The sequence below is a fragment of the Anomaloglossus baeobatrachus genome, chromosome 8 (genome assembly GCF_048569485.1).
Source record: "Anomaloglossus baeobatrachus isolate aAnoBae1 chromosome 8, aAnoBae1.hap1, whole genome shotgun sequence".
In the NCBI taxonomy this organism is placed as follows: Eukaryota; Metazoa; Chordata; class Amphibia; order Anura; family Aromobatidae; genus Anomaloglossus; species Anomaloglossus baeobatrachus.
Window position 1 is genome coordinate 62,950,224 of NC_134360.1, and position 13,497 is coordinate 62,963,720.

General features: G+C 51.2%; 1 protein-coding gene across 1 annotated transcript in view; it reads left to right on the top strand.

Annotated features, from left to right (window-relative positions):
- Positions 1-13,497, top strand: part of GLT8D1 (glycosyltransferase 8 domain containing 1) — a 59,226-nt gene that overhangs the window by 24,515 nt on the left and 21,214 nt on the right. The window contains exons 6-8 of the mRNA XM_075321735.1: positions 6,869-6,953; positions 7,231-7,343; positions 8,152-8,318. Of these exons, the coding sequence (XP_075177850.1) occupies positions 6,869-6,953; positions 7,231-7,343; positions 8,152-8,318 (365 nt within the window). The remainder of the gene's footprint in view (positions 1-6,868; positions 6,954-7,230; positions 7,344-8,151; positions 8,319-13,497) is intronic.

The window sequence follows — 13,497 nt, forward strand, 5'->3', positions numbered from 1 at the left end:
TTTACTTTGCGAGACACCAATATGAATATCATGGTCAAGGTCATATCTGTTGTGAATGTCATCCGACTGGGTGCTGGTGTTGAGCTCCCTCTGGTGACCAGGAATGGTAATGAAGCTGAGTCTGAAACTGTGACTCAAACAGGTGATGGAATTAATTAGGAATCCAGGAAGTCCTATTGCAGATGAGCCCCAGTGTATTTAGGAGAGCAGTTTCTTCCTGGCGGCCGCCGGTGATATCTGTTTCCTGCTGCTTCTGAAGATGGCTGGGAGTTTTCCCTTCAGTTTCTCCCATTTATTCTGTGCCTGAATCTACTCCAGATAAGTTTACTAGTTTCTGTAATTAATTGCTGGAATTGCACTTAAGGGTGTTTCTGCTTATTTCATTTTGTTCTGTGCTTTGGTTTCTTGTTTGTGAGGGTCTGTCTCTCTGCTTTTGTGAGCAGGGCAGTTCTTCCAGCAAGAAAGGGAGCTTGCTCCCTGTTCATGCTTGGATTGCTTGCACTTTAGAATATTATTTGTTCTGTGATTTTGTTTCTTCCCATTATATCAGCAGTTCTGTTTAAAGTGTCTGGCACAAGAGTAACTGATATAGTGGGGGAGAGACCGTGTGGTCTCAGATCTTTTTTCTATTAGGAGTTTGGTATTTTTTGCAGGGTTTTTTGCTGGCCGCAATCCGTTATCTTTCCTGTCCTGTTGTATCTAGTAAGTCGGGCCTCACCTTTGCTAATCTATATTTTCTATCTGTGTATTGTGTTTTCTTACATCACCGTCGTTTACATGTTGGGGGCTTGCTATTTCTTTGGAGACTGCTCCGAGGCAAGTTAGGATTCCTCATTTCTATCTTTGAGGTGTAAGTTTCTCCAGCAGTGACGAGGTGTCTAGGTGTGTTAGGAACATCCCACTGCTACTTCTAGTGTTGTCTGATAGATAGGGGATTGCGGTCAGCTTAGTTTCCAACTACTCTAGTGATTTTGTTTTCTTTATCGTTCCTATGGGAGACCCAGACAATGGGTGTTTAGCTTCTGCCTCCGGAGGACACACAAAGTACTACACTTAAAAGTGTAGTTCCTCCCTCTGAGCTTATACACCCCCTGGAGAACCAGATCTAGCCAGTTTATCGCTTTGTGTTCAGGAGGCATACATCCACACATGCATTCTCATCTGATTTTTGATTTTTGGAAAGAGTTTGAAGAAAAGCGGGTCCAAGTGGACCCCCGGCATGTCCCTTCTCACCCCACTGTGTCGGCGGTGTTGTTAAGGTTGATTCCAAGGCTGGAGCCTTACATGCCGCGCTCCTTCACCATCCCTCCTGGGCTCTGGCTTGAAGTGGGAGCCAGCACGGTTCCGGTCTCCATCCGCAGCCCTTCAGGATCCTGCTGGACCGGAGCACTCATCCCCAGGGACTTGGAACCCTGCGTCTCAGCAAGCTAAGTACCTGAGGCGTTTATATATTGGGGGTCCCTGTACTTTATTGTTGTGGGAGCCTGAGAACCGCGCCGATGGTGCCTGCGCGCCGGCCGCACCGCTCAAATTTAGGCCCCGGCTTTGCCGGAGGCCTAGTTTCGGTTTCTCTGCCCTCGCATGTCACTCATGCAGAGGGACAGGCTCGGCTCCGCCCGGCGGCCGTTCTGCACAGGGGAGGGACACTCCTCACTGCAGTGTATGTCCCCTCCCCTGTAGGTCTCTATGGCCCTCCAGATCCCGCTCCCAAGCAAGTCCCGCCCCCTCTCTTAGCTCCGGCGGCCATTTTCTCAGCGTTCCCCCTGCGATCAGTCATTGCAGCGCTGGTCTGCAGCATCCCTGCTGAGGTGCTGTGCTTGGGGGTCCGGGCTTCGGGATCTGGAGGGCACACAACACCGCTCCAGCGGTCTGGTAAGCCACAACCTCTGGTTGTGGACCTCTGTATATACTCTCTGGGGGTCATTCTCTGGCAGAGCCCCCACTCCAGCAGCATGTCTCACACGAGGAGCAAGGCTCCAAAGCTGTATTCGGTATGCACTGCATGTAAGCTCCTACTGCCTGAATCGAGCACCTATCCACATTGTGATGCCTGCTCTAACCTGACGGTGCCTCAGCCTGGAGTCTCACTCCCAGTGGTCTCTCAGGCTGCTCCTGCTCCTGTGGCTGAACCCCCGGCTTGGGTAGAATCCTTTTCTAGGTCTATCTCCCAGTCTTTTGCCGACTCCATGGGACTTCTGTCCAGGACTTTGCTGAATATGCATCAGCCCCCTTCACAGGGTGCCTCTGCTGCTAGGGGTCTCTCAGGACCGGAGCTCACAGAGGATTCATCATCTGGTCCCAGACCCCGTCCTTCTAAGAAGAGACACAGGGTTCCCTCTCCTTCCTCGTCCCGCGGCTCTGATTCAGGAGCTGACTCGCAGGACGAGGAGGATGCCTTTATGGGGGGCTCGGAGGCTAACTCCATGTACCCCATTGATCTGTCCGAAAGTGACTCAGATGTTAGTGATTTGATTGCGTCCATTAATTCTGTACTGGATCTCAATCCGCCAGTATCAGAGGAACAACCCTCTCTGGCAGAAAAGCACCAGTTTACCTCGCCTAAAAGGGCAAAGAGTGTGTTCTTTAACCACTCCAGTTTTCAGGCCGCTGTGACCAAGCCCAGGGCCTGTCCTGACAAACGCTTCCCAAAGCGTGGTTCTGATGACCGTTTTCCCTTTCCACCTGAGGTGGTCAAGGAGTGGGCTCATTCCCCAAAGGTAGACCCCCCGGTGTCTAGACTCTCAGCCCGGACCGTTGTATCGGTGGCTGATGGCACCTCTCTTAAGGATTCCACTGACCGCCAGATTGACCTTCTGGCCCAATCTGTATATGAAGCGGCAGGGGCCTCGTTCTCCCCGACTTTTGCAGCAGTGTGGGCTCTCAAAGCCATCTCTGCTTCTCTAGAGGGGATGCATTCCCTCGCCAGGGAATCTATGCCCGAAATGGTTACCTTAACTTCCCAAGCTTCAGCTTTTTCATCCTGTGCCATGTCTGCCATGCTGGAGGCTTCTCACCGCACTGCGGTGGCTTCGGCTAATTCCCTCGCTATCCGCAGGATCTTGTGGCTTCGAGAGTGGAAGGCAGATGCTTCTTCAAAGAAGTACCTTGCTGGACTCCCTTTTGCTGGGTCCCGGCTGTTCGGTGAACAGCTGGATGAAATTATTAAGGAAGCTACTGGCGGGAAGAGTACTTCCATGCCACAAACCAAAACCAGGAAACCTGTCCAGGGCAGGAATCAGTCGAGGTTTCGTTCCTTTCGTTCCTCCAACTGGTCGTCCTCTAAGCCCTCGGCCTCGTCCACTAACTCAGCCAAGGACCAGAAATCCAACTGGTGCCCAAAAGCGCGTCCACAAAAGACCGCAGGAGGTGCTGCCACCAAGGCAGCGTCCTTGTGACTATCTGCCCGCTCCAGCAACATCCTTAGTCGGTGGCAGGCTCTCCCACTTTGGCGACGTGTGGTTTCAACACGTCTCCGATCAGTGGGTGCAGGATATCATCTCCCACAGCTACAGGATAGAATTCTCTTCCAGCCCGCCAAACAGATTTTTTCTGTCAACTCCCCCCTGCTCCAAGGCCGCCGCCTTCTCTCAGGCCGTGGCATCCTTGCAGGCCAACGGAGTAATTGTACCGGTTCCCGCCCGGGAACGGTTCAGAGGTTTCTACTCAAATCTCTTCCTAGTCCCCAAAAAGGACGGTTCCTTCCGGCCCATCCTGGATCTCAAGCTTCTCAACAAGCATGTTCAGGTGCGGCATTTTCGCATGGAGTCTCTGCGATCAGTCATTGCCTCAATGACCCAAGGGGATTTCCTGGCATCCATCGACATCAGAGATGCCTATCTGCATGTGCCAATTGCAGTTTCACACCAGCGTTGACTACGTTTTGCAATCGGAGAGGAACATTTCCAATTCGTGGCTCTCCCCTTCGGGTTAGCCACGGCCCCTCGGGTATTCACCAAGGTCATGGCAGCAGTGATTGCGGTTCTGCACCTCCAGGGGTTGGCAGTGATTCCTTACCTGGACGACCTTCTAGTCAAGGCTTCATCCAGTGCAGACTGTCAGCGGAGTGTCTCGCTCACTCTCGCCACTCTAGCCCAATTCGGGTGGCTTGTCAATCTTCCCAAATCCACTCTGACTCCGACCCAGAGTCTCACGTACCTAGGGATGCAGTTCGAGACTCTGCCGGCACTTGTGAAGTTGCCTTTAGTCAAACAGCAGTCCCTTCAACTGGCGGTGCGCTCTCTGCTGAGGCCCCGCCGTTATTCCCTCAGGCGCCTGATGCAGGTGCTGGGTCAGATGGTGGCGTCCATGGAGGCTGTTCCCTTTGCCCAGTTCCATCTGCGTCCCCTGCAGCTGGACATTCTCCGCTGTTGGGACAAGCGGCCTTCCTCCTTGCACAGGTTAGTGGCTCTGTCGCCACAGACCAGGAGCTCTCTTCAGTGGTGGCTTCGGCCCCTCTCTCTGTCTCAGGGGCGCTCCTTTCTGGCCCCGTCCTGGGTGATCCTCACCACGGATGCCAGTCTATCCGGCTGGGGAGCGGTATGTCTCCACCACCGAGCGCAGGGCACTTGGACTCCGTCCGAGTCAGCCCTTTCGATCAATGTGCTGGAAACCAGAGCCGTGCTTCTGGCTCTCCTAGCTTTTCACCACCTGTTGGCGGGCAAGCACATCCGAGTCCAGTCAGACAACGCGACAGCGGTTGCCTACATCAATCACCAAGGCGGGACACGCAGCCGCCTGGCAATGTTGGAGGTACAACGCATCCTTCAATGGGCGGAGGACTCCAAGTCCACCATATCCGCAGTCCACATTCCAGGCGTGGAAAATTGGGAGCCAGATTATCTCAGCCGTCAAACCGTGGACAGTGGCGAGTGGTCCCTGCACCCGGCAGTTTTTCAGTCAATCTGCCGCAAATGGGGCACTCCGGACGTGGACCTAATGGCATCCCGTCACAACAACAAAGTTCCCGTTTACGTGGCTCGCTCCCACGATCCTCAGGCATTCGCCGCGGACGCTCTGGTTCAAGACTGGTCCCAGTTTCGTCTGTTCTACGTGTTTCCCCCTCTAGCTCTCTTGCCCAGAGTCCTGCGCAAGATCAGAATGGAGGGCCGTCGAGTCATCCTCATTGCTCCGGACTGGCCCAGGCGAGCTTGGTACCCAGACCTGCTCCATCTGTCCGTAGAGGTGCCGTGGCATCTTCCGGACCGTCCAGACCTTCTCTCACAAGGTCCGTTTTTCCGCCAGAATTCTGCGGCTCTCAGATTGACGGCGTGGCTCTTGAGTCCTGGATCTTGACGGCTTCTGGTATCCCTCCTGAAGTCATCTCCACTATGACTCGGGCCCGTAAGTCTTCCTCCGCCAAGATCTATCACAGGACTTGGAAAATTTTCTTGTCTTGGTGTCGCTCTTCCGGCCATCCTCCTTGGCCTTTTTCCTTGCCGACCCTTCTGTCCTTTCTACAGTCCGGTCTTCAGCTGGGACTGTCCCTCAACTCTCTCAAGGGCCAAGTCTCGGCTCTGTCAGTGCTGTTCCAGCGGCGTATCGCCCGGCTGGCTCAGGTTCGCACCTTCATGCAGGGCGCGTCTCACATCATTCCACCTTACCGGCGGCCCTTGGATCCCTGGGACCTCAATTTGGTTCTCACGGTTTTGCAGAAACCCCCCTTTGAGCCTCTTAGGGAGGTTTCTTTGTTTCGTCTTTCACAGAAGGTGGTCTTTCTAGTGGCCATAACTTCCCTCAGGAGAGTCTCCGATTTGGCTGCGCTCTCTTCGGAGTCACCTTTTTTGGTTTTTCATCAAGATAAGTTGGTTCTCCGTCCGACTCCGGACTTTCTTCCTAAGGTGGTCTCCCCTTTCCACCTTAACCAGGACATTACCCTACCTTCCTTTTGTCCGGCTCCTGTTCATCGCTTTGAAAAAGCGTTGCATACTCTGGATCTGGTGCGTGCTCTCCGGATCTATGTGTCTCTCACCGCTGCTCTTAGGCGGTGCACCTCTCTTTTTGTGCTAACCACAGGTCGGCGCAAGGGCCTTTCTGCTTCTAAGCCGACCTTAGCCCGTTGGATTAGGTCGACCATTTCGGATGCCTATCAGTGTTCTCAGGTGCCTCCCCCGCCGGGGATCAAGGCACACTCGACCAGAGCTGTCGGTGCCTCTTGGGCATTCAGGCACCAGGCTACGGCTCAACAAGTCTGTCAGGCTGCCACTTGGTCTAGCCTGCATACCTTTTCAAAGCACTACCAAGTGCATGCTCATGCTTCGGCAGATGCGAGCTTGGGCAGACGCATCCTTCAGGCGGCTGTCGCCCATTTGTGAAGTTAGGCTTCGCCTACTTCTTAGTTTTTCTGTTTATTCCCACCCATGGACTGCTTTGAGACGTCCCATTGTCTGGGTCTCCCATAGGACCGATAAAGAAAAAGAGAATTTTGTTTAGTTACCGTAAATTCTTTTTCTTATAGTTCCGTATTGGGAGACCCAGCTCCCTCCCTGTTGCCTGTTGGCAATTTCTTGTTCCGCGTGTTATCACCGGCTGTTGTCGTGGACAGAGTCTCTGGTTGTTCCGGTTCTTGCTCTGTTTTACTTGTGGGTGGCTATTCTCCTTCAGCTTTTGCACTAAACTGGCTAGATCTGGTTCTCCAGGGGGTGTATAAGCTCAGAGGGAGGAGCTACACTTTTAAGTGTAGTACTTTGTGTGTCCTCCGGAGGCAGAAGCTAAACACCCATGGTCTGGGTCTCCCAATACGGAACTATAAGAAAAAGAATTTACGGTAAGTAACCAAAATTCTCTTTTTCCTGATTAATGGGATTTTTTGTGGTATTCCACGGTTACCAGTCCATAACACATATCATCACTTGTCTTCCTTCCTCCTCAGTTAACGTTTGCACGATTCTACCTCCCTGATTTGGTCCCTGGAACAGACAAAATCATATATCTGGATGATGATATCATCGTTCAAGGTACAGTAATCTGCCTGACTTTTCAGGGTATCTCAGTCTACGAAAACCTATCCACTGAGCTTGACGGCCTTTTTCAGGCCGCACTCCTTCCATGAGCAGTTACATCCAAGGAACATCAGTCGGAGTCTTTAAAAATAACTTCAAACCAATCTTTTATCAAACTCAATATTCAGATTTATAGCAATGGTGATTGAGTTGTGTAGATAATGAACCATTTTTATTTGTATATTTTTTCTTTTTTTTTACATTTTTCTAATTTAATACGTCTTTCATATAGGGGACATTCTAGAGCTCTACAAAACCCCAATAAAAGTGGGACATGCAGCAGCGTTCTCCGAAGATTGTGATTCGGTCACTTCGAAGTACCTGGTCAGAGGAGCTGGTAGTCAGGTAGAAGAACACTTTGTATAGTGACCATTGACTATAATGGACAGACCATGTGACTTGTGATGACCCCCTATAGTGAGTGTGTGATTTAAAATAATCGAATTATATTTAAAAAAAAGCACCCGTCACAAGGTCAAAACTAACATTTTATTATCGCTATTTCCCTGAGTATTTTATTTTTTTTTTATTTATTTTTTTATTTTTTGGAACTACACCATTTGTTTCCAGCTATATAGGACTTTTATATTTTTTTGCTAATTTTATGGACTTTTTCAAGTGGGTGTGACTCACGGGATTTTCTGGGACTTGTCCTTATTACCTTGTGAGTCACGCCCCTTGATAAAAAAACATAGGAATTAGCACCAAATAAAAAAGACCCATATGGTGGATTTGCAAAAACGAAAAGACGGAATACTCAAGGGAGCAGTGGGAATAAAATAATAGCAAAACGTGACCACACTCACACATTGATCTCAGGTCCCAGCAATAGTGTATTGGCAAAGTACAACTAATCCATAGATATTTACTATGCAACTCCGGAAACACCAATTCTTTCCCCATACCTAGCTATCAAAAGTTCTCAATTCTGCAGAACCAATGGCATGGAATGAATGAGCATACATATAATGTCATGGTAAAGGAGTGGTCCAGGTCTAACCTCTTAATGATCTTCGTACTGCGCACTCTACTGGAGCAGATATCTGCTGATCGGTGGAGTGTCAGACTCCCATTGATGACCCGTCCTACAGATAGTATTAGAGAACCCCTTTAATAAGTGAAAGTGATGACCCCTCTTGTCTTTCTCTTTCAGTATAACTACATCGGATTTTTTGACTACAAGAAGGAGACCATCAGAAAGCTGGGCATGAAAGCGAGTACCTGCTCCTTTAATCCAGGTGTCTTTGTAGCCAATCTAACCGAATGGAGGCGACAGAATATTACCAGACAGCTTGAAAAATGGATGGAATTAGATATTGCGTAAGTATTTGCGCCATTTGTAGGCATTGACTCCTTGTGCACGTCAGTTTAGACATTGCGCTTTGTTGCCTGCACAGCTTTATATGGTGGAAAAAAGCGCAATGAAGCTTTAGGCTATGTGCCCACGGGAGTTTGTACCTGCGGATATATCCACAGATACATCCGCAGGTTTCCCGCAACTGCTCGCCGCAATCCAGCGGAAGTACAGCGAAATAGCTGCTGTAAACCTGCGGGCATTCGTGCGACTTACCTGCGGAAGTCCGAGCCTCTATCTCCATAGTGGAGGGCCGGGATATCCGCAGGTAATTCCGCAGAAATAATTGACATGCAGTTATGTGCGGCTGCGGGACATCTGCAGCATATTCCGCAGCCTCACATGCTGCAGCATGGACACAGCACTCCCCATGTCCCTTAGGATAACATTGGGAGGGTCTGTACATGCTGAAACCTGCGGATTATCTGGAAAATCCAGAAAATCCGCGGATTTTCCGCATATAAATCCGCAGGTTTAATTTCCTGCGGGCACATAGCCTTAGGAGGGAAGATCCTGTTTTCCCTCATGGATGAGTTACCCTACTACCAGAGCCAGCTTTCTTCTGCCTGGAGGAGAGCTAGTTTGCATATCCAAATATTCCCCATTGTGCAAACTTTAGCAACTTTTTCAAACTTGTTTTTTTGGTTTTACTCCAAAGATTTGATGATTTGTTCCCTATTCAAATGGAAACCGTTTGAGGCATTTTTTTTTTTTATTTGTGGAGTTGTTTTTTTTTTTATCTTCCTGAACGGTTTTGAAAAGTTTATTTTTAAAACATTTTCAAAAGTTTATTTTTCCTGAAGATTTTTTTTTTCCTCTTTTTGCAGCCTTTTTATTGGACAATGTTTTAGTTTGTTGCGGATTCCATTAGTAGCTGCGGTAGGAGGTTCAGCTTCTCATTTTTTCCCCAGGGCGTTTTTGTAGCCAATCCATTAAAATTAATTCCTCTGACAACCTGTGTGCACATAGCCTTAGTTTTCATGTACCAGCTCGCAGCTTTGGCATTGGGAAACAGCAAAAATGTACAGTGGGTGAAATAAGTATTGAACACCTCACCAATTTTCTAAGTAAAAATATTTCTAAAGATGCTATTGACATGAATATCTAACCAGATGTCAATAACAACCCATCCAATTCACACAGGCAAATAAATCAGACCATAGATATCCATACATTTAGTGATGTGTAATAATGAAAAATGACACAGGGAAGATGCATTGAACACCTGAAGAAAAAGTTCAAAAAGTGACACCAGCTGAAATCTATCAGTAATTACTGTACAAAACAATTCTGCCACTTAATGAAAAATAATATCAGCTGGTTCAACTGATGAAGTATAATAAGGTATTTTATTCCCAAGGTGCCACACAAGAAACATCTCATGATGGGTGTCACAAACCACCGGGGGGGTCACTCAGAAATCCCCCGCGCTGGCTCCCAGTACGTCACAATCGGGGGGTAACAAGTGGGGGTCACCCCTCCTTTATACCTCCCGACCGACAGACAGAGCACGTGACGCGCTCTCTAGCGCCCCTCTTATAGTCAGGCCAATTATGGAATTGCCCGACCATAAGCAAGGAGGCCGCTATACTACTTATGCCGATTATTGAAGGGTCCCCGGTGAGAGTAAGGTATATATTCCCCCGACCTCCGCGGGCGGAATATATAATATCTTCCCGAGTCTCACTGGCCTCCCCACAATAATCCTTGGCACAACTCGCTGCCACCAACCGCTTCACGGTAACTATTAGCCGAACACACAGACGTGGGATTCAAGATCGAGATAACAGAACAGCCCAAGATTAATTATATAATTTAATCAGCCTAAAGCACACTAGAAACTACAATATATACAATAGGGAATCTACAGAATATACATATGTCAGAGTACAGTTACAATCAAAGCATGGGTTACAAACAGGCATACACAGTTCCAGCAGTTACCTTGTTGCGTCTGGCCACAGGGGGGCGCTGTAGACCAGGTTTCCAGGAACTCCCTCACAGGTCTTTCCCAACCAGGCCCCCGAGCAGAAGAACACTGGAAAATGGCCGAAGTAGGGTTATCAACCTGGGCAGATCCAGGTCCCCTCCTACCTTAGTGACCTCACAGGGAAGCACTGCCACTCCCCCTGCATGGATCAGAATTATCCAGCAAAGGGGATATTGGCCATAACTTTGCCTGGGAGCGTCGTAGGCGGACGCCAATGCTCTCATTGTGACAGTTATGAATTTAGCTACAGAACGAGGGGACTCATGACCTGTCTACGAGTTCCCATATGGCTGATATCACGCCTGGGGTATTTCCCAAGCTCCCCCTTCCATAAAAAAGGTGTGCCAGCATCGTCCGCCTGCGCAAACACCATTTTTATGGTTGCCATATTTATCGGAGATATGGCTTGCGAGAGATGAACCATTTTTTACTGGAGTCGTTCTGTCTGGCTACTTCCAAGCCTTGCTAATGAGATACAACTCTTGTTACAGGGTGACGGCAGGGAGTCATCCTGGGTCCATTGTCCTCACATCATCTCATCTCCATATCAGAGGAGATGGCTGTTGGAGGTGTAAGTGGGATGTGACACCTTCACAGATGCTGGACATTTGAGAACAAGAAGGGAGGGGGGGGCACTGCCAGGGAGTGATGAGAGCAATTATGACTTCTAGTCATAATTCCTCTTCATATCCCAGGATTTACCTCACACCTCCCCCCTTTTGAGGGCGCTAGGGGGCAGCACACTCCGGTGTTCCCCCGTGCGCCCGTCCGCGACCTCTCCTTGTCGGGACAGCCCGTCTGCGTTACCGTGGTCACGGCCCCTTTTGTGGCGAATGGTGAAGTCGTATTGCTGGAGCGCAAGGCTCCATCGCAACAATCGCCCATTCGTCCCAGAGACGGTGTGCAACCAGCTGAGGGGATTGTGGTCCGTCTCCACGATGAAGTGGCGCCCGTATAGATAGGGTTGCAGACGCTGCAGGGCCCACACTATGGCCAGGCACTCCTTCTCCATTGTAGAATAGGCCACTTCCCTTGGTAACAGCTTCCTGCTCAGGTACAAGACTGGGTGCTCTTGGCTCGCAGAGTCCACCTGGCTGAGCACCGCACCGAGGCCGAAGTCACTGGCGTCGGTCTGTACTACAAACGGCCGCGTGAAGTCGGCTGCCTGTAGCACGGGCGGGCTGGACAGGGCGTCCTTTAGGGCCCGGAAGGCTGTCTCGCAGTCCACTGTCCAATCGACTGCAGAGGGCAGCTTCTTCTTGGTGAGGTCCGTCAAGGGCTTTGCCAGGCTACTATAGCATGGAACAAACCTCCTATAGTACCCAGCGGTCCCCAAGAAGGACATCACCTGCTTCTTGGTCCTGGGGGTGGGCCAGGATGCGATGGCCTCCACTTTCTCAGGCTCGGGCTTCAGCGTTCCCCCACCTACCCGGTGACCGAGGTACTGGACCTCGCTCATGGCCAGCTGACACTTTCCCGGCTTGATGGTCAAACCTGCCCGGTGGATCCGCCTGAGCACCTGTGCTAGATGCTCTAGGTGGTCCTCCCAGGTGGGACTGAAGACGGCAATGTCATCCAGGTACGCGGCCGCGTACCCTTCAAGTCCCTTGAGCAGGGTGTTGACCATCCGCTGGAAAGTGGCAGGGGCATTCCTCATCCCGAATGGCATCACCGTGGACTCGTACAGTCCAAATGGGGTAATAAAGGCAGAGCGTTCCCTGGCCTTGCGAGTCAGGGGGATCTGCCAATATCCCCGGCTCAGGTCCATGATGGTCAGGTACTGAGCCCCGGCCAACTGATCGAGCAGGTCATCGATGCGTGGCATTGGGTACGCATCGGCGACCGTGACAGCATTGAGCCCCCTGTAGTCCACGCAGAACCGAGTGGTTCGGTCCTTCTTAGGGACGAGGACTACAGGCGAGGCCCAAGCGCTGTTGGATGCCTGGATCACCCCCAGCTCCAGCATCTCGTCAATCTCCTGGCGCATGTGTTGCTGCACCTCCAGGGAGACCCGATATGCTGAACGCCGGATCGGGGGATGATCCCCAGTGTCCACGTGATGGACAGCCAAGTCAGTCCTTCCGGGCTGGTTGGTAAACAACCCCCGGAAGGGGAGGAGGGTGGCCCACAGCTGGGACCGTTGGTCCTCCAAGAGCTGGTGGCCAACCTCCACATCCTCAATGGATCCGCCTGCCCTAACCTGGGCTAGCATATCCAAGAGGGTTTCCGCTTCTCCCTCCTCGGGCAGGTTGCACACGGGGAGCGCACATGCCTCCCGCTCATGATGTGCCTTCATCATGTTCACATGGAAGGGCTTTCGCCTTCCACGGGCGGGGTCCAGGGTGACCAGGTACGTTACAGGGTTGAGCTGCTGGTACACGAGGTATGGGCCTTCCCAGGCTGCCTGAAGCTTGTCCTGTGGTACGGGGACCAGTACCCACACCTTTTGACCCACTTGGTAGGTCCTCTCACAAGCGTTCTGGTCGTACCAACGCTTCTGATCGGCCTGGGCTTGAGCCATATTGTCGTGTACCAGTTGCGTCAAGGCCTGCATTTTGTCCCGGAAGCGCATGACATACTCGATGACCGACACTCCAGGGGTGGCCAAATCCCCTTCCCAAGCCTCTTTCACCAGAGCCAGGGGGCCCCGCACACGTCGCCCGTACAGGAGCTCAAACGGTGAGAATCCTGTTGAGGCCTGTGGAACCTCCCGGTAAGCAAATAACAGGTGTGGGAGATACCGCTCCCAGTCACGCCCATGGGAGTCGACCAACATCTTAAGCATCTGCTTTAAGGTGCCATTGAACCGCTCGCACAGGCCATTAGTCTGTGGATGGTACGGGCTGGCCACCAGATGTCGCACCTGGACTTGCTTACAGAGGGTCTCCATCAGCTGGGACATGAATTGGGTCCCCCGGTCGGTGAGCATTTCCTGGGGAAAACCCACTCGGGAGAAAATCTCCAGCAATGCGGTGGCCACCTTGTCAGCCCGAATGGACGACAAGGCCACTGCTTCTGGGTACCGGGTGGCATAGTCAACTACCGTCAGTATGAAGCGTTTCCCGGAGCTGCTGGGGATGGCCAGCGGGCCGACCAGATCCACAGCCACCCTCCTGAAAGGCTCATCGATGATTGGCAGAGATACTAGTGGGGCT